We start from the raw sequence: 21,354 nt of genomic DNA, 5'->3' as shown, positions 1-21,354 counted from the left end.
TGTAACAGAAAGAGAATGCGCAAGAACAATGTCTCACAACACTCAAGCACTTCCGGCACACAGCAAGCGTCGTCTGCTTGTGTTACAACGTGCTCCGTCTTTGACGAGAGCTCCGCCGTCAGAGTCGGTCTCAGTCTTTTCACGAGCACTATGATTCGACTTTGTTGCGTTGCGGACTGCAAACGCAGCGACTGGCAATATGTGAAGCTGCGACATCGTATCCTTCTGCAAGGCAGCAGACGAGCGAACTGGCTGCTGCGCATCGGACTGCCGCTATCCGACCGGAGCCAGGATTTGTGCGTTTGCGGCCGTCACTTTACACCGGAAGATTACTAACGCAATAGCGTTTCGCGAGTCCGGTATTGGGGTAAACGCAAGCGCAAGGGGATAGGGCCTGGCCGTGTCTCCTTGCGTGTCGTTTCGCGGTTTGAGCAGAAGCGCAAATGTGAATAGTCTGCACGGTGCAGCCACCTGGTAGCACAGAGCTCAACCACACACAGTAGCAGTAACAAAATGTATTCTTCTTTGCTGCTGGTGTAGATTTTTTCGCAGGAGTGTAATTGTTAACACGTTGTTTTTGTAAATGTTTAAAATGTTTTACACTTTGTTAGAACAACATTAGCTCCTTGTTTGGCTGGTTAAGCTCTGCGTCAACGGGTGGCTGGACCGTGGAGACCGATCAGGCGTTTCACGTACGTCTACGCTAAAGTTCCTTCATCAGCTTGAGTTTATGCCTCTACGGTTCTGTCGAACGCCCAGCTAGCCTGTGGTTACCGGAATACCAGACACGTTCGGCACTGCGACAGAATGCTCGCAACGCACGCTGCTTCGATAGCAGCCATATCTCTCGCGATAGCTGCGATAGCTGCGATAGCCCTCGCTTGGAGTCGACTGCCAAGCAGCTGGTGGAAATTTTGGAAACACCGCGCTCTCGCTCCTAGAGAACCAGAAGTCGTGCCACACGACGTGCCATCATGATGCAGAGCCAGTGAAGGTGAAGAATAGCCCCGATCACTCGGCTAACGAGTTGAGGAGAAAACGCATGACTATGGAGGAGGGTAACTTGTAATGATCCCTACCTCTCTTAATATGAGACGTTCCACACAAATTGAATGGTTAGCTTTAGCTGTACCCTACGCGTCTACAAGATCTGTCCGAAGCGTTTCAGGGGTCCTTTAAGGAAATGTCACAGTTCCGCCAAAAAGGCGCGCGGCGACGAATGCGATAGCAATTAACATGTAAGAATATTACACGAAGTGTAAGACTCGTAGCTGTAGTGGCAGTATGAATTGAAGCAAACGTATGTAAGCTGACTAAGTATGAAAACCAGCTGTTACGCTAGGGACACTCTGAATCTTGCCGTCGGACAACTTCATTCATGTTTAGCCAACGTCTTTCTTGGCGACTTAACCACCTCTTTTCCGTATCGGGTATGTTTCAAACCTCTTTCCCGGGCCGATCCCTGAGGCAGTGCACAGCCGCGTCAATAAAATCGCATGATTTTCAGATCCGAGCTCCGTTGTTGTTTCGCACTTTTAGTATTTAAAGGGACACTAAAGCGAAAGAGTAAATCAGTTTAGACTAATGAAGCATATTTTGAGAACCTTGCAGGCAGTCATTTAAAAAAAAAATAGTTTGATTATTAGATGAGGAAATGAAGGTCCAAGTATCAGTATTTGAATTTCGCGCCGAAACCCCAGCGCCGGTACGTCAGCGTGACGTCAGGGATTCCAAAGTATGTTTTCGCATTTGGGCTGCGTTGGCTGAATAAAGGTTCCCGAAACTTGCCATGTTCAATATTTGGTTCCTTTCAACACAATGTAGTCAATCTGTACCGCTATATATAATTAGTAAGCCCTAGAAGATGACATCAAAATCCAAGACGTCACAGCCCCCAGGTGCGGGAACTTAAAGGGACCCTGAAACGCTTTTGACGATTTTCTACAAACGTACTGAGTCATTAGAGTAGGTCCTTCTGATCATTAATTGACACATCTAAGTGCCCCGCGTAAAGCGTGTAATTTATTATAAGGTTTTAAAAATGCACATCGCTGCCGATCGCAACACAGTGCTCGGCGGAATTTTAAGCCGCCCTTACCCATATGACCGAAATCACCCATACGACGTCAGTGGGGCGAGCTATCCGATTGGCTGACAAGGGCGCGTGATCGATAATTTATTCCAACTTTATGGTAAACAAATGATCTTCATAATAGTTGGAATGTTAGCTAATTTGTTTTTATGAAAAGAAAGTAACATAAAGAGAATGCACAAGAATAATTTTTCAGTACACTTGAGCACTTCCGGCACACAACAAGTGTCGTCTGCTTGTGTTACAACGTACTCCATTTTGACGAGAGCTCCGCGGTCAGAATCGGTCTCAGTCTTTTCGCGAGCACTATGATTCGACTTTGTTGCCTTGTGGACTGCAAACTTAGCGAGTGGCAATGTGTCAAGCTGCGACGTCGTGTCCCTCTGCAAAGCGTACGAGCGAACTGGCTGCTGGGCATCGGACTGCCGCTATCCGATCGGCGCCAGGATTTGCGCGTTTGTGGCCGTCACTTTACACCGGAAGATTACTAACGCAATAGCGTTTCGCGAGTTAGGGCAAACGCAAGCGCAAGGGGACAGAGTTTGGCCGCTTGACTGTGCCGTAACGGGATGACCCATGAGATGAGCAGAAGGGCAAATGTGAATGGTCTGCACGGTGCAGCCACCTGGTGGCACAGAGCTCAACCATACACAGTAGCAGCAACGAAGTGTATTCTTCTTTGTTGCTGGTGTGTATTTTTCGCAGGAGTGTAATCATCAACACGTTGTTTTTATAAATGTTTAAAATGTTTTACACTTGGTTAGAACAATATTAGCGCTGTGTTTGGCTGGTTAAGCGCTGGGCCAATAAGTATATGGACCGTGCAGACCGATCAGGCCGCTCACGTACGTCTACGCTAATGTTCCTTCATCAGCTTGAGTTTATGCCTCCAGTCATTTGCCGAAATGACCAGCTTGCCTGTGGTTACCGCTAGTGTGTGGTTAACGGAATACCAGACATGTTCGGCGCTACGACAGAATGCTCGCAACGCACGCTGCTTCGATAGCTCTCGCTTGGGGTCGACGGCCAAGCGGCTAGCGGAGAGGTCTCGCGCGGGCGGGGGCGGGCTCCAAAACAACCGGAAGTGGACGATGTGACGTCGCATCGTGACGCTGAACCAGTGAAGGCGGAGCTTAACCCCGCTCGCTCGGCGAACGAGTTGAGGAGGAAAAGCATGGCTAGGGAGGAGGGTAACTTCTAATCGCTTGTAGCTCCATTAATACGTAACGCTTCACTTAAATTGTGGTGCGAATGTTCTACTTAAGCTGAACCCTACGCGTCTACAAAATTTGTCCGAACCGTTTCAGGGGCCCTTTAAGTAGGCGTCGCCACCCGTATTTCGTTCTTGCGCTTTTTCTGGCTTAACAAACGTCTTATCGTTGCAAGAGTGGTGTTTTTAGTGTTGTAGAACCGGTAATTTACTCATGCAGAAGAAATCATTTTTCACTTTAGCGTCCCTTTAAGTCTGACAAGATTTAAGATAAAAGAGACGCAGTGTAGGTGTTTTGTTTCGCGACACTTGTTTGTGGGCTGCCATTCTGAAAATTTTGAGGAGTAATTCTGCCAAGAATGTAACACCTGGTATGAGCAACTTTAGCGATAGAATGGTGCGGCAATATAACCCGCACATACCGCACGTCGCATAGCATGGAATGGCATATAGCATACATATACCTAAATATATACGCAACCTCACGGCGACGGCGAAAAATTCGTTTGGAGTGTCCATATAATTGTTATCGCAATAAAATTAAATCGCGGGGTCTTACGCGCCAAAACCACGACATGGTTATGAGGAACACCGTACTGGGAGTTCAGCTGATTAATTTTGACCATCTGGGGCTCTTCAACGCGCACCCGATGCAAGTAACACGGGGCGTTATCGCATTTCGCCCCCCCATAGAAATGCGGCCGCACCGCCGCCGGGATTCGATCCCGCGACCTCGTGCTTACAGCGCAACGACAAAGCCACCACGCCAGTGCCGCGGGTGTCCCTCTATACCGGTGTCACAAGGCCACTTTGGATCGCGATCGAGTCCGATGTGTATCCGATTTCTCGGTCGCGATTGCCTCCCTTACGAAGACTGAGGAAAGCAGCCAATCGCGAACGAGAAATTCGATGCAGATCGGGCTCCCGATCGCCATTCAAAGTGGCCCTTGTGAAACCCGTATTAATCTCACAAGGAATATACCGTACAAGACCAGCTGCTGAAAAGCTCGCGCACTTTTTTGAATCATAGCGCGAGATGGGGGCTCGACTCGCGTCTGTGAAAGCTCGATCCGTCAGACAGACCATGCAGTCGAGCGCCTCTATACAACGAACGCCTCTATACAACGAAATGACGCGCGTATAACGAAGGAATGGTTAGTCCAGGTTCTGTTGCGAAGTGTGCGGTGCGTAACCTTTGCAACGAAGTGGCCCCTATAACGAATAATTTCGGAGGCCCCCTAAGCACTTCGTTATAAGGGGCGTTCGACTGTATTTGCTCGCGGTCTTTGTACGCATCGTCGCCCCCCTCAGAAACATCTTTCTCCCCTCTTCCGTTTATCCCCGCCGGCGCAAAGTACAGCGGGCTATAGAGTATACAAGGGGCGGAGAAGATCGAAAGCGCGACACGTATAGACATATGATGGTATTAGAACGCGATGCAGCTGTATTTATTCTATATGCGAACGCCCCCATGTAACTGCGAGGATAAGCGTAAAACGAAGAAGTCGGCAGCTGTCACCGGCCCCGCGTATAAACACCAAAACACAGGAAGCATGTCAGTCAGCCGAGTGCAGTTCGAAACAGCTGAATGGCAATGCGATGTCGCATATCACTCGTCCGCTGCGGCTATATACATATATACCCTTTATTTTACTCGTCGAGGCTACAGGGGCGCTCTCCCAACGGCAAAAGGGTACGGCCGCGCTTTTGCTATAGCGAAACTTTCGTTAAGAAAAATGATAAGGTATGCATACATATAAGAGATGTGAGACAGAAAACAAAAAACAATTATTTGAGTTCTATTAATAAAACATCTTACCACAATACGAAAAAAAGAAAGGCATTCTATTTGTAAGAACGAAAGACTCGATCGTGGCGACGCCACACTGATGTCCCCGCACCAGCCAGCTGTGACGTCATGGATTCTGGAGGCGTCTGCTCGTGCGTAGCCAATTTTTTTTTTCGATAGGTAAAGATGGAACTGCGTCGTGTTCTGAGAGAGGCAAAGAGTGAACTTCGCAAATTTCGAGAAATTATGATAAACCATCACGGTCCAAATACTGCAGTACATTGATGTCGATGACGTCATCACTACGGGATTAGGCGCGGAACTTAAAAAAATGAAGTTTGGTCCTCATATTCTCTCTTAATAATCAAACTATTACCGTGAAATTAAGTATTATGCAGGCATGAAACAATACTTTATAGAAAAAAACCTGAGCTAGCTTAGACGACAAACTATCGGTTCGCGGAGAGAAAATGAAAGAAAAACTTTCAGTTCTTGAATTTCGCGCCGAAATTCACCAACCACAGTAGGGCAGTGTGACGTCAGGGATTTCAAAGTATCTTCTCGCACTGAGGCCGTCGTGGTGCAGCAAATTTTCTAAAAACTTGCTATGTAACTGGATCCTTTGTCCCCTTTAGAATACAATGTAGCCCCGTCTTTTTACACACCAAATATTAACTATCCATGAACATACCCTTCACCTCGGAAAGAGATTCAAGCCAGCTGGAGTCCGCTTACAGCTTAGGAAGTCTGCTCTGCAATTGTAAATGCAAGCTTAATTGTTAAATAAACGCTCGGTGTTTCAAGCTAAAATATTACTTTTTCTTAGCAGTGGTGTAAGGACTGCAGCCGTAAAACTTGGACTAGGCGTTCAGGATTCATGCCGAAACTACTGACACAAAAAGACACCCGTATAAACGGAGAAATACGCTCGCATAGCCGTCTTAAAGGCGCAACTGAAATCGGCTGACGTCAGTGAATAAGAGAACCTAATTGGTTGGTGCACATGCAACTTCTTTTTTTTTTAATTCTTATATTGTCACCGCACGACAGCGGCAAATGTTGCTGTCGTGACGTCACTATAATGTCGATGACGCTTGGCCCAGCATTTCCAATCCAAGTTTATGGCAAACTAAAACGTAAAGGTTCCCAAACTTTCGCACCTGCTAAGTGTTATCCTTCTACGTGCGAGAAGCGTGTAAGCGGTGGAGTTTCAAAAACTTCGAAAACATATGCGTCAACACCCGTGCAAATAGAGAAATCCTTCACCGCTGCCACTGAACCTGTTCAGGGAGCACTGCGCAGCACGTGTGAGCACGTGATCATGACGTCAGAGCAGGCGGTAGGCTTGAGTGCGTGCTCCAACTCTGCAAGCAGAGCCACGGCAGTGCCCGTGAACAAGTACGCGCATCAACTGGAAAACTGTACCGGGAACCAAAGATTGTTAAGGACTAACAGGTAGAGGATTTCTTCCCGTTCCTTCTCTTCGTGTTCGTCGGTTTTCTGTCTCGAGCGAGAAGTATCAATACTTAATAATTAACTAAATGGGGTGTTGCGTTTCGCCTGCGACACGTGGTTTTGCCGGCGCGACTGCGGCAGGGCGGCAGACATTTTGGCCCGATCGTCGTCGCCGCAACACTCATCGCCAGGTGTTTCCAGGCGCGACTGCGGCGATGCGACCGCAAAGGATCACCCTCGCATTCCAGTCATTGTGCCCGAAACAGGCGATGCCAAAGCAGGGATCGTCCCCTCATTACAGCCATTGTGCCCGAAACAGGCGATGCCAAAGCAGGGATCATCCTCTCATTCCAGTCATTGTGCCCGAAACAGGCGATGCCAAAGCAGGGACCATCCTCTCATTCCAGTCATTGTGCCCGAAACAGGCGATGCCAAAGCAGGGACCATCCTCTCATTACAGTCATTGTGCCCGACCGGCAGCGCTACAACAGGGTGCTACGAGATCGTGCTCGACAGGGTGCTACGAGATCGTGCTCGTCATGGTGCTACGGCATCGCTACGACAGTGTGCGTCACCATTAGCCCATTGTACATTCACGTGCTCGTCTTTTGAGGGGTTCCTTCTTGCCCTCAACTGCGAGAGTATAAAAACAGCTGCCCCCGGACGCAAAAAGGGAGGGCTCCGATTTCTTCTGTTGAGTGAAGTGCTCTCCCGTCTCTCTACTTCGGTCAACCTGACCGCCAACTCTTTGCGATGTTAAAATAAACAAGTTGTTTTGTTGTTACCAGTCGACTCATGCTTTGCCGGGACCTTCGGATGCTTCCAGTTGTACCCCAGGCCGCCAGGCCAACGCTACCCTTGGGGCTTGCGACCCAGGTACAACCACGGGCGTCAGCGCCGAGTTCCCAACAGATCGTACCAGCAGTCCGATCCAAACATCTGGTTGGCAGCGGTGAGATCGCCTCCGACTTCAAATAACTGTCTGCCAGCGGTGAGATCGCGACAACGGAGGCCAGCAGCGAAGAGATGCAGTTGACGGTATGCTGAGCAGCTCAACGACGATCCGGGAGCAGTGCAACGAGCCCTGTGTGACGACTGGTTGCCTGCAGCGGAACGACTGCGCGGAATTCCTGCCTGCGAGGTTTGGTGAGTGCGGGACTTTCTTCTTCTGAGCTTTGCCAGGCTTTTTGTTAGTGTCAGAAACAGAGCTGGTAATTGTGGTTGTCGTTGCTGCCGGGTTAGTTTGCGGCAAGACAATAGTAAGCAGTAGAGAAAGCAGCATTCAGAGCAGCCATGGATTTGAAGTCGTTGCGCAAACCGAAATTGTTGGAGCTTGCAAGAGAGTTGGGTCTGGATGTCTCAGACAAACTAAGAAAACCTGAACTGCTAAAGGCTATTCTTGAGTTAGAGGCTGAGGATGACGAGCTGTCGGAATGCCTTGAGACTATTGAGGAGAGGTCAAAAAGACAGGAGCGCGAACTTAAAGAACAGAAAGAAAAACAAGAGCGTGAACTTAAAGAACAGAAAGAAAAAGAAGAGCGCGAACACGCTTTGGAAATGAAGCGTCTCGAGGTAGAGATGGAACGCGCTCGTAATGGAAGTCAGGCACACGGTGCAGGAGAACGAGTATTGTTCAAAATGACTGACCTGATGCGGCCGTTTAAGCTTGGAGAGGACATTGGTTTGTTCCTGGTTAACTTTGAGCGAACGTGCGAGAAGCAGGGGTTCTCTCGGGAAACGTGGCCACAGCGCTTGCTCACTTTGTTACCCGGCGAGGCGGCCGACGTAGTCGCTCGCTTGGATAGAGAGGAGGCAGAGGATTTCGACAAAGTAAAATCGAGTCTGCTAAAAAAGTACCGGCTGTCTGCGGAGGCGTTCCGTCGGAAGTTTCGGGAAAATGAGAAAGGCAAAAGTGAGTCATATACAGAGTTTGCGTATAGGCTTATGTCGAACATGCAGGAGTGGCTCAAAGAAGAGAAAGCGTTTGGTGACCACGATAAAGTTCTGCAGTGCTTCGGGCTAGAACAGTTTTATAGTCGGTTACCGGAGAACGTGCGATACTGGGTCTTGGATAGGCCAGACGTTTGTACGGTGGCTAAAGCCGCTGAGCTAGCCGAGGAGTTTGTGACGCGTCGGGCTCGCGGAGCTAAGGATGGTCAAAAGGGTGAATTTGGCTCGAAGTTCGAGAGGCCGAAGTTCACACCCATGAGAGCAAAGGGGAACACGCGTAGTGCGGATGCGAGTGGAAGCAGTGCGACCGAACCTAAGGAGACGGCGGCAGCCGAAGCCGAACGCAGAAAGCGGTTCGAGATGAGGCGAGCGGGCGTTTGTTATACGTGCCAGAAGCCGGGTCACTTTTCGGCGCAGTGTCCGGAAACAACACCAAAAGTTGTGTTTTTTTCAATAGGCAGCACTGACGAGAACATGAAGCTTCTCGAGCCTTACATGCGAGACCTCCTCGTGAACGGGAAAGAGTGCCGAGTGCTTCGCGATTCCGCAGCTACGATGGATGTAGTTCACCCATCTTACGTAGAACCCCATATGTTCACGGGCGAGTGCGCGTGGATCAAGCAAGCCGTGGAAGCTCATAGCGTGTGTCTGCCAGTAGCAAAGGTGCTTATTGAAGGACCTTTCGGAGCGCTTGAGACAGAGGCGGCAGTGTCATCTATGCTGCCACCCCAGTACCCGTACCTATTTTCAAACAGGTCCGATCACCTCCTGCGCGAGAAGGGGCTTTTGTTTGGTGAAGCTAGTGTTCAGGCCTTAACCAGATCGAAGGTTCGGGAGCTCGCTGCAAAGGCGGTAGTTGCGGGGCCGACGTTATCAAACAACGAAAAAGGGTCAGAGGCGCAGCAAGCTGATATGCCGAGCACGCCCGAACTGAATAAACTAGAGTCTGTAACGTTAAAGGCGCCAGATACTGGAGAGGAAACGCCCGACGCGGGAAAGTTAGAAGAGCTATCTACTGATTTGCTCATCGCGCCTACGTCAGACGGACTTGATAGGTTGCTAAAAGTCAGCCGGACGGCTTTGATAGCCGAGCAAAAAAAGGATGGCAGCCTGGAAAACGTGCGCTGCAATGTCAAAGAAGGTATCGCCAGGAAAACTGCGCGTTTTGTGGAAAGGGGTGGAGTCCTGTACCGGAAGTATCTAGACCGCCGAGGAGTGGAGTTCGATCAGCTGGTCGTGCCTCAATGCTATCGTCAGGATCTGTTGCGCTTGTCACACGGGGGTTCGTGGTCCGGACACCTAGGAGTTAAGAAAACTAAGGACCGTCTCTTGCAAGAGTACTATTGGCCAGGGTGTTTTCGGGACGCAGACCATTTCGTGAGGACATGTGACACTTGTCAGCGGGTGGGCAAACCAGGGGACAAATCGAGGGCGCCGTTGAAATTGGTACCTATCATTACGGAGCCTTTTAGACGGCTCGTTATTGATACTGTGGGACCTCTGCCGGTAACAGCCACGGGGTACAGACACATTTTGACTGTGATCTGCCCAGCGACAAAGTTCCCTGAAGCAGTGCCGCTTAAAGAACTCAGCTCAGTTGAGATAGTTAATGCACTACTGTCCATATTTGCGCGAGTTGGTTTTCCTGCAGAAATTCAATCAGATCAGGGCACAGTGTTTACTAGCGCTTTGACGACAACTTTTCTCGAAAGGTGTGGGGTAAAGCTGCTACACAGCTCAGTGTACCACCCACAGTCGAATTCCGTTGAGAAGCTCCACTCCGTCATGAAGCGCGTGTTGAGAGCGTTGTGTTTTGAACATCGAACTGACTGGGAGCTGTGTCTGCCTGGGGTGATGTTTGCTTTAAGGACCGCGCCGCATGCGGCTACGGGGTTTTCGCCAGCTGAACTGGTGTACGGTCGCTCGCTTCGATCTCCGCTTCGCATGCTTCGAGAATCGTGGGAAGGTAGGGGCGACGACCCAGTCGTGGTGGAGTACGTGCTTAAGCTCCTCGAACGCTTAAGAAGGGCACAGGAGTTGTCAGGTGAAGCAATGACAAAGGCCCAGCAGAGGGCCAAGGTTTATTATGATCGCACAGCCAGGGCCCGTCGTTTTGAGGTTGGCGATGAGGTCATGATATTGCGCACATCGCTAAACAACAAACTAGACGTGCAGTGGGAGGGCCCAGCACGAATTGTTCAGAAACTGTCGGACGTTAACTACGTGGTAAGTCTGCCAGGAAAGCGGAAAGCACAGCAAGTTTACCACTGTAATCTGCTCAAACCTTATAGACAAAGGGAAGCAGTGGTGTGCATGATGATAAACGTTCCTGAAGAGCTTCCGGTCGAGCTTCCAGGACTAGGCTCAGTGACGAACAGGGAAGACACCGGTCAAGTCATTAGTGACCTTATCAGTAAAGCACCGCTGTCGCCTGAGCAGAAAACCGAACTACACCAGCTATTACAAGAGTTTCAAGGTCTGTTCTCTGAGAGGCCTGGTAGGACTTCTGTACTTACTCATGATATAGAACTTACCTCCCCAGAGCCAGTACGATCCAAGGCGTATCGGGTGTCACCCCGCCAGAGCGATATTATGGAGGCTGAGGTAAAGAAAATGCTACAGCTCGGTGTTATTGAGGCAGGTGAGAGTGATTATACCTCCCCTTTGATTTTAGTTGAGGTACCGGGCAAGGAACCTCGTCCTTGCGTCGACTACCGCAGGCTTAATTCCATCACTAAGGATCAAATTTATCCGATCCCTAACATCGAGGAGCGCCTTGAGAAAGTTAGTAGCGCTCAGTTTATTTCCACCCTAGATCTTGTCAGTGGTTATTGGCAAGTTCCACTTACAGAAGAGGCTAGTAGGTATGCGGCGTTCATTTCACCAATGGGAACATTCCGTCCTAAAGTGTTGAGTTTTGGTTTGAAGAACGCGCCATACTGTTTTTCAAGCCTCATGGATAAAGTGTTGCGGGGACAGCAAGAATTCGCTTTACCGTATCTAGACGACGTAGCGATATTCTCCGCATCCTGGTCTGAGCATATGGCACACTTGCGGGCAGTGCTAACCCGCCTGCGCGAAGCGGGCTTGACAGTCAAGGCTCCTAAGTGCCAGTTAGCACAGGCCGAGGTTGTCTACCTCGGTCACGTGATTGGTCAGGGTCGTCGCCGCCCCTCTGAAATAAAAGTGGCCGCTGTGCGAGACTTTCCGCAACCGCGCACAAAGACCGATATTCGGTCGTTCTTGGGTGTCGCCGGCTACTATCAGAGGTACATCCCTAGGTACTCTGATATCGCGGCTCCCCTGACGGATGCTCTAAGAAAGACAGAGCCTCAAACAGTCGTCTGGGACGAGACAAAGGAAAGAGCTTTTAGCGCCCTAAAGAGTGCCCTAACAAGCCAGCCTGTGCTACGATCGCCAGACTATACAAAAGGGTTCATTGTTCAGTGCGATGCTAGTGAGCGAGGCATGGGCGTTGTACTGTGCCAACGGGAAAAGGGAGAAGTAGAACACCCCGTCCTGTATGCTAGTCCTGTAGGCGCAAACGTGAATGGCCTGCACGGCGGAGCCACCTGGTGGCGCAGAGCTCAACCAGAGAGAGAGCGTTAGGTTAGGGGACGCAAGCCGTACCCAACCGCTGTATAACACAAACCACCGTAAGTACTAAGGAATCCAACGCGAGAGCAAAAGAGCGCGAAGGGCACGCAATGGAGTTTGCGTCTCCCAAACGCTCGAGTACGGCTTGCGTCCTCTCTGATGTATGCGCGCACAACGTTCGTGCCAGCCAGCGGTGAGTGACAGTACGTTCACTCGGCTTCGTCGCTTGTGCATGCCAAACGCCCACTGACTGTCGCTAGAAACCGCCTAAACCAGCACGCGTGGGCCGCGCATGCGCCCTCGATACCGCGACAGCACGGCGACCGACGGTCCAAGCAGTGACGGCGCGCCATCTATGGTGTCGGTATGATTGCCGTGCCAATAAAGAGAAAGGTCTATAGCCCGGTTAATGTCGTTACGAAAGAGTCTGAGAAGGACGCGGCATAATTGAATTCGCCGGATGCGGGATTTCGCAATAGCCGAGAGCGCGAGGCCATCAGACGAAAGCGAAGAGGACGGTGGAACGCGCGGTTGGTTCGAGCGAGATATGCGATCCTGTCGTAGCGAGCAGACCGGTTCCATCTTCCAGTCCATTTGTCCGCGGTTCCGCGGTCGTGTTCGAGGAAGCTCGTTGCAGCTGCATGCAGGTTTTTCTGCTCTGTTTATGGAACGCTAATAAGCGATAGTAAATGAGTTTATACTACTAAAGTGCACTTCCAGAACATTACTTCAATTAGCTCGGCGAAAAAAAAAACGCGTGTAGAGGGAGTTTTTTTTAGCTTCAACTTTGTAAAAGTTTCCTATGGCAGATAACGCAATCCTAACCCTTGATCTAAATTACTCTATGACGCGGCCGTTACTTTCATGAGAAATAAAAATACCTAATTGAATGGTAGACATAAGCGCACTAGATCTAGTTTACGCACATATTTCAATCTATATATACTCATGGTAGCTAGTGAGTATGCAAGGCATACTTGGAACCAATTTGCAAGACAACGCCACTTTCGCGATATTTATTTTCAAGGTGTCCGACGAAATGCACTGAAGCTCCGGTTATTTTGTGCTTCAATGCATAAAACAGGTTTTTGTTAAAAAAAAAAGTGGAACAGGAGTGCATTTTTACCGCACGTTTGACGGCGCACTCTCGAAGCCGGTGCCATCCCCAGAATTCGTTCCAAGTCATATATATGCCTTGCACACTCACTACCTACAATCCGTAGAGGGAAATATGTGCCATAAATAATGTTTAAAATATTTAGCATATTTCTGTTAATCTTTCAATGAAGGATTTCGATTTCTGGTAGGCGTAATGGCCGCCTCGTCTTTTAGATCGAGGGTTAGAATTCTGCTTTCTGCCACACTCTTAAAACAGCTGCGCACTTCGGGATGGATATTTGCCTCACAACGATAATCGTCATCTGCCTTGATTGCGTATCCTTCCTTGACAACGTCGCGCTCGCTACTTTCCTGTCGAGACTGCTGTGTCACGCTGATAACGCGCATGCCGTTCGTGACTTGGAAGTACCGGGCAAAATGAAATGCCCGGTACAGAAAGCAAATGCGGGCAAGACGGACGACGATTATCGTTGTGAGGCAAATGCACACCCCAAAGTGTGCAACTGTGCACAGGCAATTTAAATTAACGGTGCAGCTAAAGAAAAACGTCATATACACTGCACCTTTACACTCTTAAAACGGTTGCACCCTTTGGGGTGTGTATTTGTCCCACAACAATAATCGTCATCTGCCTTGCTGGCGTTTCCTTTCTTGAAAACTCGGCTCTGGCTACTTTCCTGTCGAGAATGCTGCGTCACACTGATAACGCGCATGCCGTTCGTGACTGGGAAGTACCGGGCTCGCAGCGTTAAAGAAAGGAAACGCGGGCAAGACAGATGACGATTATTGTTGTGGGACAAGATACGCCCCAAAGGCTGTAAATTTTTAAGTGTACACTCTTAGAACTATTTACACCCTTTGGGGCTTATCTCGTCCCACAACGATAATCGTCATCTGTCTTGCCCGAGTTTTCTTTCTTGAAAGCTCGGCGCTCGCTACTTTCCTTTCGAGAAGCTGCGTCACACTGATAACGCGCATGCCGTTCGTGACTGGGAAGTACCGGGCTCGCAGCGTTAAAAAACGGAAATGCGGGCAAGACAGATGACGATTATCGTTGTGGGACAAGATACGCCCCAGGGGGTGTAAATTTCTAAGCGTGTACTGGAAGGCTTACACTCTTAAGCAAAATTACACCCTTTTGCCACACAATAATCGTCTGCTGTCTTGTCCGCATTTCCTTTAACGCGGCGAGCCCGGTACCTTGCAGTAACGAACGGCATGCGCGTTATCAGCATGACATAGCCTTCCCGACCGGAAAGTAGCGGGCGCGGCATTTTCAAGAAAGGAAACGCAAGCAAGGCAGATGACGATTATTGTTGTGTGGCAGAGATACACCACAAAGGGTGCAACTTTGCCTAAGAGTGTACCTTATAGCGGCACGCAAATGTTGACACACAAGGCCCGTGCTGGAGTCTCAGTGACTGGCTTTCGCAAAATGGAGTATATACCTCCACTCTAAAACAAAATTACACCCTTTGGGTTATATTTTAGCCGCGCAACAATAAACCTCACCTGTCTTGTCCGCATTTCCTTTCTTTAACGCTGCGAGCCCGGTACTTCCCAGTAACGAACGGCATACGCGTTATCAGCATGACATAGCATTCCCTACAGGAAAGTAGCGGGCGCGGCGTTTTCAAGAAAGGAAACGCAAGCAAGGCAGATGACGATTATTGTTGTGTGGCACATATACACCCCAAAGGGTGTACCTCTGTCTGAGGGTGTACACTCTTAAAAATATTTACACCCTTTGGGGCTTATCTTGTCCCACAACGATAATCGTCATCGGTCTTGCCCGCGTTTCCTTTCTTTAACGCTGCGAGCCCGGTACTTCCCAGTCAAGAACGGCATGCGCGTTATCACTGTGACGCAGCATTCTCGATAGGAAAGTAGCCAGAGCCGAGTTTTCAAGAAAGGAAACGCAAGCAAGGCGGATGACGATTATTGTTGTTAGACAAATATACACACCAAAGGGTGCAACCGTTTTAAGAGTGTATACATAGAGCAAGCGGAGGACGCCCGCCCAATATAAGGAAACTGCAGAAGGCGACGGAAAGTCAACAAGAGCGCGAGTGTTTCGCACGACGTACCCTTCTGCGGCGTCAGAGCGTGCCGGCTTCATTTACTCTTCTTTTTACTCCGTCCTCTTTCCCAGTGTCATTTTACTCCCCTACTTCCGGCCGCCGACAGCGGTTCAGGTGTCATCCGACTGTGCCCCCATGGAAGTGTGGTCAGCAACAATTTACCTTTCTTCTTGCTTTATTTTTTTAAATAAATAACCATTTACCGACTATGCAGCGTCCGCTATGGGACAGAGGGGTGGCCTGCTAGAGAGCCCAGCACTTAGTTGGACGCCTCGTATATCACGTGTCTTTACACACTGCAAGACTGGATCGCACCCAGCGAAACCGCACGTGCAAGCGAGACGATTCGCGCGGGCGTGATGCACGTGTACGCGTCTGCGTCCGAAACATGCGCGCACTGTACGTGCAAGTGAAAAAAAAAATATTCGGCCACAACTCGTCCATACAGTGACTATTCAAGTATGGGACTAGCATTCTTTTGAGAGGGAAATGAATTTCGGAGAAAATTTTAAAGGATTTTCTTTTTCTAATTCTGTTTGTTTTTCACTTGAAGAGTGACGCAGTGAGTTCACGCATTGTACTATCTTCGGGATCGGCCCATGAAAACGCTTAGATAGCAAAAAAAAAAAAGAGAGATAGAGAAACGGTCTGACAATGCCAAGAATGCTACTCGCATTAAAGCATTTTGTATATTTCAGACTTCTTAAATATTCTCTCTACGTTGTCGGCGCAACATTGCAGACATTCGGTGCACTTTTCAGTAAACCGTTTTTCACAAATTTATATTGTATACTACGCCCTAACGTGTATTCTTAAAAATTATGCATTTGAAAAGTACATTTCTTTAGCTTTATATAGTATGTGCTATGTTATGCAAACCATGATGGTCTATCCAGTAAAAAGCCATTAATAAAGACTTCAATTATTAGAAATGGCTATTACTTCCGGTGTGGGGAAAGCGTTAACGTATGATATATTCCTAGACTGCAGGAAAAACAAATCAGCTGGAAGAGATTATCATCGGGAAAAAAATCACATTATGCAAGGACGTGCATAACAACCCGTGACAGTAAAGACCCCATCTTCGGGAAAGAAAACAAAATTATGAAATCAGAATAGCGTGTTACTTGGGTTTCCATCATAACTTCTTGTATGTATATATGTGGCAGTGCTCAACCGTCAGAAAAGAAGCACACACACACACACACACACGCACACACACACACACACACACACACACACACACACACACACACACACACACACACACACACACACACACAGGTGGTGTAATTTCGGTGCCCCACTTATTAGCAGAAGACAATTGCATATTTATGGCATAAGCGCAGCTTTTTAAGCCGTCAAAAGCGGATGATGCAGAAGGATATGAACATAAAATTTTCGTTGGTCAATTTGTAGTCAAGCAACTTAGCGCATCTAGAGACAAGGAAAATAAATGCAAACGACGTATCCGCACACAAATATAACAAGGAAATCCGAAAATTAGGCGTTCACAACGGCGAAAAAAAAAAGAAAAAAAAAAAGAAAGCAGACATACTTTCCTGCGCTTCGTCCTGCGTTTAAAGACAAGAGAGTGGCGACATGGAAGACCCCTTCCGGACTGTTTGTCCCACAGTCGCTTATCACTGATAATAACCGTCGCGGCGATGGCAGGGTCCCACTGTCGAAGCGATCACAGCGCCGTATCCTACAGGAAAAGAAAAGAAAAAAAAAAAAAAAACGCGCGCGCGATCGCCCAGTCCAGCGGAGATGTCAAGGACGAGGTTTCTTCCGCAGCCTTGGACCCCCACGAGCCGACTCCAGCACGACAGGAAATAGATGTACCATTGTATACAACCAGCAGATCGACGAAAGTGTGAGGCGATACGACAGCGGCGGAAGGTGAAAACAGAAAGAAAGCCAACGGGAGCACGCAACAAGCAGCAAAACGCAAACGCGGCGCGCACGCCAAGCCAGCCACATCTGTGCAACAGTTGCCCGCACCTACACGAACGGCCCCCGGGAAGTTCCAGTAAAAAAAAAAAATAACGAAAAGCGAAACTGCCGGCCTGCCTAGCCGTCGCTCGCTCAAATCTAATCCGACATTGCTATGCTGTTGAAGCTTTCAAATGCTGAATGCCCGCTGCAAGCTTTAACAGCAGATATATACATCGAAAGCGCCAAGAGATAGCAGACGACAGCACTGCCCGCCCAAAACAGACGACGCGATTGTTTGGGCTCGGGTCGGCAGACGACGGACGGACCGCGCTATGCACAGGAAAATATGTTTGCGACAGCGGAACTTTTGAGGAGGGCGTTAAATTGAGACGAGTTGTTGATCAACGTGCGACGTCGCAAACTCGCGCCCGCGACACGCTCGAGCGAGCGGCGTTAAAAACGTACGGCGTTGAATCGCGCCCAAAGTTAAAAAGCCTGCGCAACAGACCCTTCGACGCGACAAGTCGACGGCGCCGGGCCGCCGCGCCTGCAGCAGCGAGGCTTTTGGGGCGGGCAGTTGGCAGCAGCACATCGCGGCGCCGACTCACCGTTTTTGAGCTCGTGCGTAACGGTCAAGGTTTCCGGTGCAGTTGCCGGGCCCGCCGTCGCAGTCGCCGCGTCGACGGTTTCGCTCGTCGCCATCGGTAGCCGCAGGGTCGTCGCCTTCAGGTGGTTTCGAGCCGACGGTTCGGAGCACGGGCACGCGCTTTTTTTGTTGGTGCTATCTTTTTTGTCCTCCCCCCTTCTCTCGCTCGCTCGAACAAGCCCTAGCGGCGACACCCCGCCCCCACGCACTCCTCCAGCGACGACGAACACGACGAGGCGTGCGGGGCGGCCCAACGTTGGGCGACCGACATAAACACCTACAGAAGGAACCCTCGCGCCTCCGGCATCCTTAAACGGAAAACTCGGTCACGGAGCTTCGCCGCTCCGCATATAGATGGCGCTAGTAGTTAAGTTCCGTTAGGCGCGGCCGTTTTGAATCGTACTATTCGGCGGTCGCGCTTGTGCACGAGTTCCGTCGACAAAACCGCGATGCACCCGCCATCTGCACCATCGCGCTCCAAAACCTACAAGCCCTGTGCGGCCTGCACTTCGCGAATAAGTTCTCGTCAGTTGAGTGCCCGTTTTTGCTCGTGCAGAACCAGCACCGAACGTCCTGCGTGAACGCTGGAATACCTTTCTCACGAGTGCAGATAACGCTGTAAACTCTTCCTGCACGAATGGCGAAGTGGGGCGTCTCGTGAACTAGTTCGGAAAGTGCAGGCGAACCGAGTGGATCTTTCGTTTCCGAGAGATGCCGATATCGAAGGAAGGAAGGACCGAAGTCAACTTTACTCAGGTCCTGCAGGCCACGAGAGTTTTGGGCTCTCATGGAGTGGTCGTCTCCCACGACGGAACTGACGTCAATGAAACGAGCGAATGCACTTGGCTCGCGTAACTACAGAGAGTTGGACAAAACTTGAATCGTCCAAAGCTCGAATACGCATACGCGCTGTTTGGGATCCTGCCATTGACAAACTAATTATTTCACTAGAACTCGTGGAAAATAATTCAGTTCGTTTCATCATACGTAATAACAACAGAACTGCAAGTTCCATGAAAGCCAACCTTGCACTTACCCATTTTATTATATCGTCGTAAAACCGCACGTTTAGTTCTTTTTCATAAACTATACCATCATTCATCACTCTGCAACGACTTCATTTTTCATCCATAATACATATCGCCTTGAATCGACCACCGTTGTAAAGTTGGTCTTGAATCATGTTACACTAGAATAGAATAGAATAGAAACTTTGTTGCAATGGAAAATATTTGAAGGAGGGGTGGTCGGAGCCTCTCAGTCCAGGGCCCCACTGGCCTCTGCCGCCTGCCTGACCACAGAACACCTATACAAACTTGTCCTGCTAAGTCGGAGCGGGCGAGCTGTGCCTCCCACTGCTCCATTGTGTTGCTGGTATTTCGCCTATGAGGGTGCTTAGTACACTCCCAGCTTATATGTATTAGGCTAGGTATGCCACCGCACCGAGGACAGTTGGCCCTATAACGAGTGGGATACATGGCGTTTAGCAATTTTAAATGGGGGAATACCCCGGTCTGTATTTTACGCCAATCGACGGCTCTTCCCCAATAAGTTGTGGGTGAGGCGGCGGGCATTTTCTGCGGACTCCGCGCTGATGAGCAAGGATGTCTTTGGCATTTAAATTTGTGGAATTTTGTGAGGGATAGTGCAGGTTGTTGGGGTTAGAAGAGGACGCCGTCGATCGGTTAGTGAACCCTCGAGCTAACGCGTTAGCCTTTTCGTTCCCCTCTACAGTCATTTTTTCTTTGGTCATCCACGGAATGGAACCATCTTCCTGGTGAAGTCATATCCATTTACGATAACCAAAGATATCGAGCAGCTCTAGCTAACATTGTGTAGTTGAAGCATATTTTTTTTTTTTTTGCTGTATGGTTGTATCCTAAGTACATCTGTATTTACCGCTTTACTATCTTAGTTTGCTACCAATTTATCATGCCGTAGTAAACCCTGGCTAAAACTGCGTAATCAAGAGCCCTTGTACTTAAACGTTCCAACTGCTTATAGTTGTTTCTTTTTCTCATTTGCTGTGGCCCACTCCTTTCTTTAATGCCTTTGGCCCTGAGAGTAATAATAAATAAAAAATAAATAAATAAAAGGTGTGTTAGCCATTGGATTCATCGGCTGTCAACAGAGTGCTCGGTGACAACCAAAAAAAATAAGTACAAGCTCTGTCCACAAAACCGTGCTGCACTGGTCCCCGGTGCCTTTGCGCTCCAAACACACAGTCCCAAAAGACGCTGATAATGAAAGCATAGTTCACCTGCACTGTGATGTCAAGGAAATGAGCGAACGTAATTAATTGACTGGCGTATCTACAAGAATTCGAATTACAATAAGTGCTGAAATGGACGGGCACTTACTGGGACTCCTGACGATTTTAAATCGTCTGCCCTAGACGATCTAAAAAGCGGGTCGAAATTAAGTTGAACTGAAGTTCAGGCCTTAGGTACTCCGAGGAACGAGACGTGCCTCATCAGGCAGCTGCTGAGCCTACTGATGCACTCAAATTTAATTTTTAGTTATTCTTCACGGTCCATTATTTCTTCCAGCGGTAAAACATTTTGTCGTGCTGTTACAAAAGTGTGACGTAATGTGATGTTCTGTTTTGGACTTTGTTTCAATCTTTACTCTGTTTTCTCTAATTTTCAAGTTCCCAATTTTTATAATGGCTTGCAAAATATTTGAGACTGCTCAAAAAAGGTATTCTCAGAAGTTAGTAAGATACGACTGTCTTACATATGTAACAAATTTCATTCAAATCTGTTTACAGTTGTGTGAAATAAGGAAATTCTGTATTATAGATGTGTTTTAATTCCATTCACTGATGCTAAGCTGGATTTTAGTGCATGTAAGCATGCACAAAGATCCTCAAGATACCAATTTGAACTGCAGCGAGTTTTTCAACTCTAAAGCGATTTGACTTAGGTCTCATGCTAAGGCTAAATGAGTTGCATGCATGATTTTTCTCTAATAACCGTGTTGTGGCACTATCTTGTGGACAAAAATACAGCCCGGCAGCAAACACTCAAGCTTTAATGGCTTTTTGAATCCATAGGTGCTACTGAGGTCAGCCCCATAGAAAGACAAGCATGAGAAAGTAAGCTTATGAAACTTTTGTAGTTAGTTTACCGCTACCTTTCCTTACAAGAAAACTGATGAACAAGTGCAATAATATAGGCCAAAATATTTCATGTAATATTTCACTGTATGCATTATAAGAGGCGATTTTAGTCTTTCACTGTGGCACAAATATATTGATATTCTTAAATGTACTTGCAACACTGCCTTTCGACAAGAAAACGGTACTGGACCTCGTCTGCACAGCCCAGAGAGTTTAATACAATGACCATTAGAGGCACATCTGGTGATGGTGTATTTGTGTATGCCACCGGTAAGGTGGTTAAGCAGGTGAAGAAGTTACGAGTTTTACACGGATCAGTCTAAACTTTGTCCCTGTAGCTTTGAAATGCTCTTGTG

General features: G+C 48.6%; 1 protein-coding gene across 2 annotated transcripts in view; it reads right to left on the bottom strand.

Annotated features, from left to right (window-relative positions):
• Positions 1–18,138, bottom strand: part of LOC142588050 (ribosomal protein S6 kinase alpha-5-like) — a 298,656-nt gene extending 280,518 nt beyond the window's left edge. For both annotated transcript variants that reach the window (XM_075699488.1, XM_075699490.1), the window contains exon 1: positions 17,840–18,138. In XM_075699488.1, coding sequence (XP_075555603.1) covers positions 17,840–17,933 — 94 coding nt within the window. In that variant the 5' untranslated portion in view covers positions 17,934–18,138. The remainder of the gene's footprint in view (positions 1–17,839) is intronic.
• Between the last annotated feature and the right edge of the window lie 3,216 nt (positions 18,139–21,354).

Source organism: Dermacentor variabilis, chromosome 7 (genome assembly GCF_050947875.1).
Source record: "Dermacentor variabilis isolate Ectoservices chromosome 7, ASM5094787v1, whole genome shotgun sequence".
NCBI classification, from domain to species: Eukaryota; Metazoa; Arthropoda; class Arachnida; order Ixodida; family Ixodidae; genus Dermacentor; species Dermacentor variabilis.
This window is presented reverse-complemented; position numbering and strand designations above follow the sequence as displayed.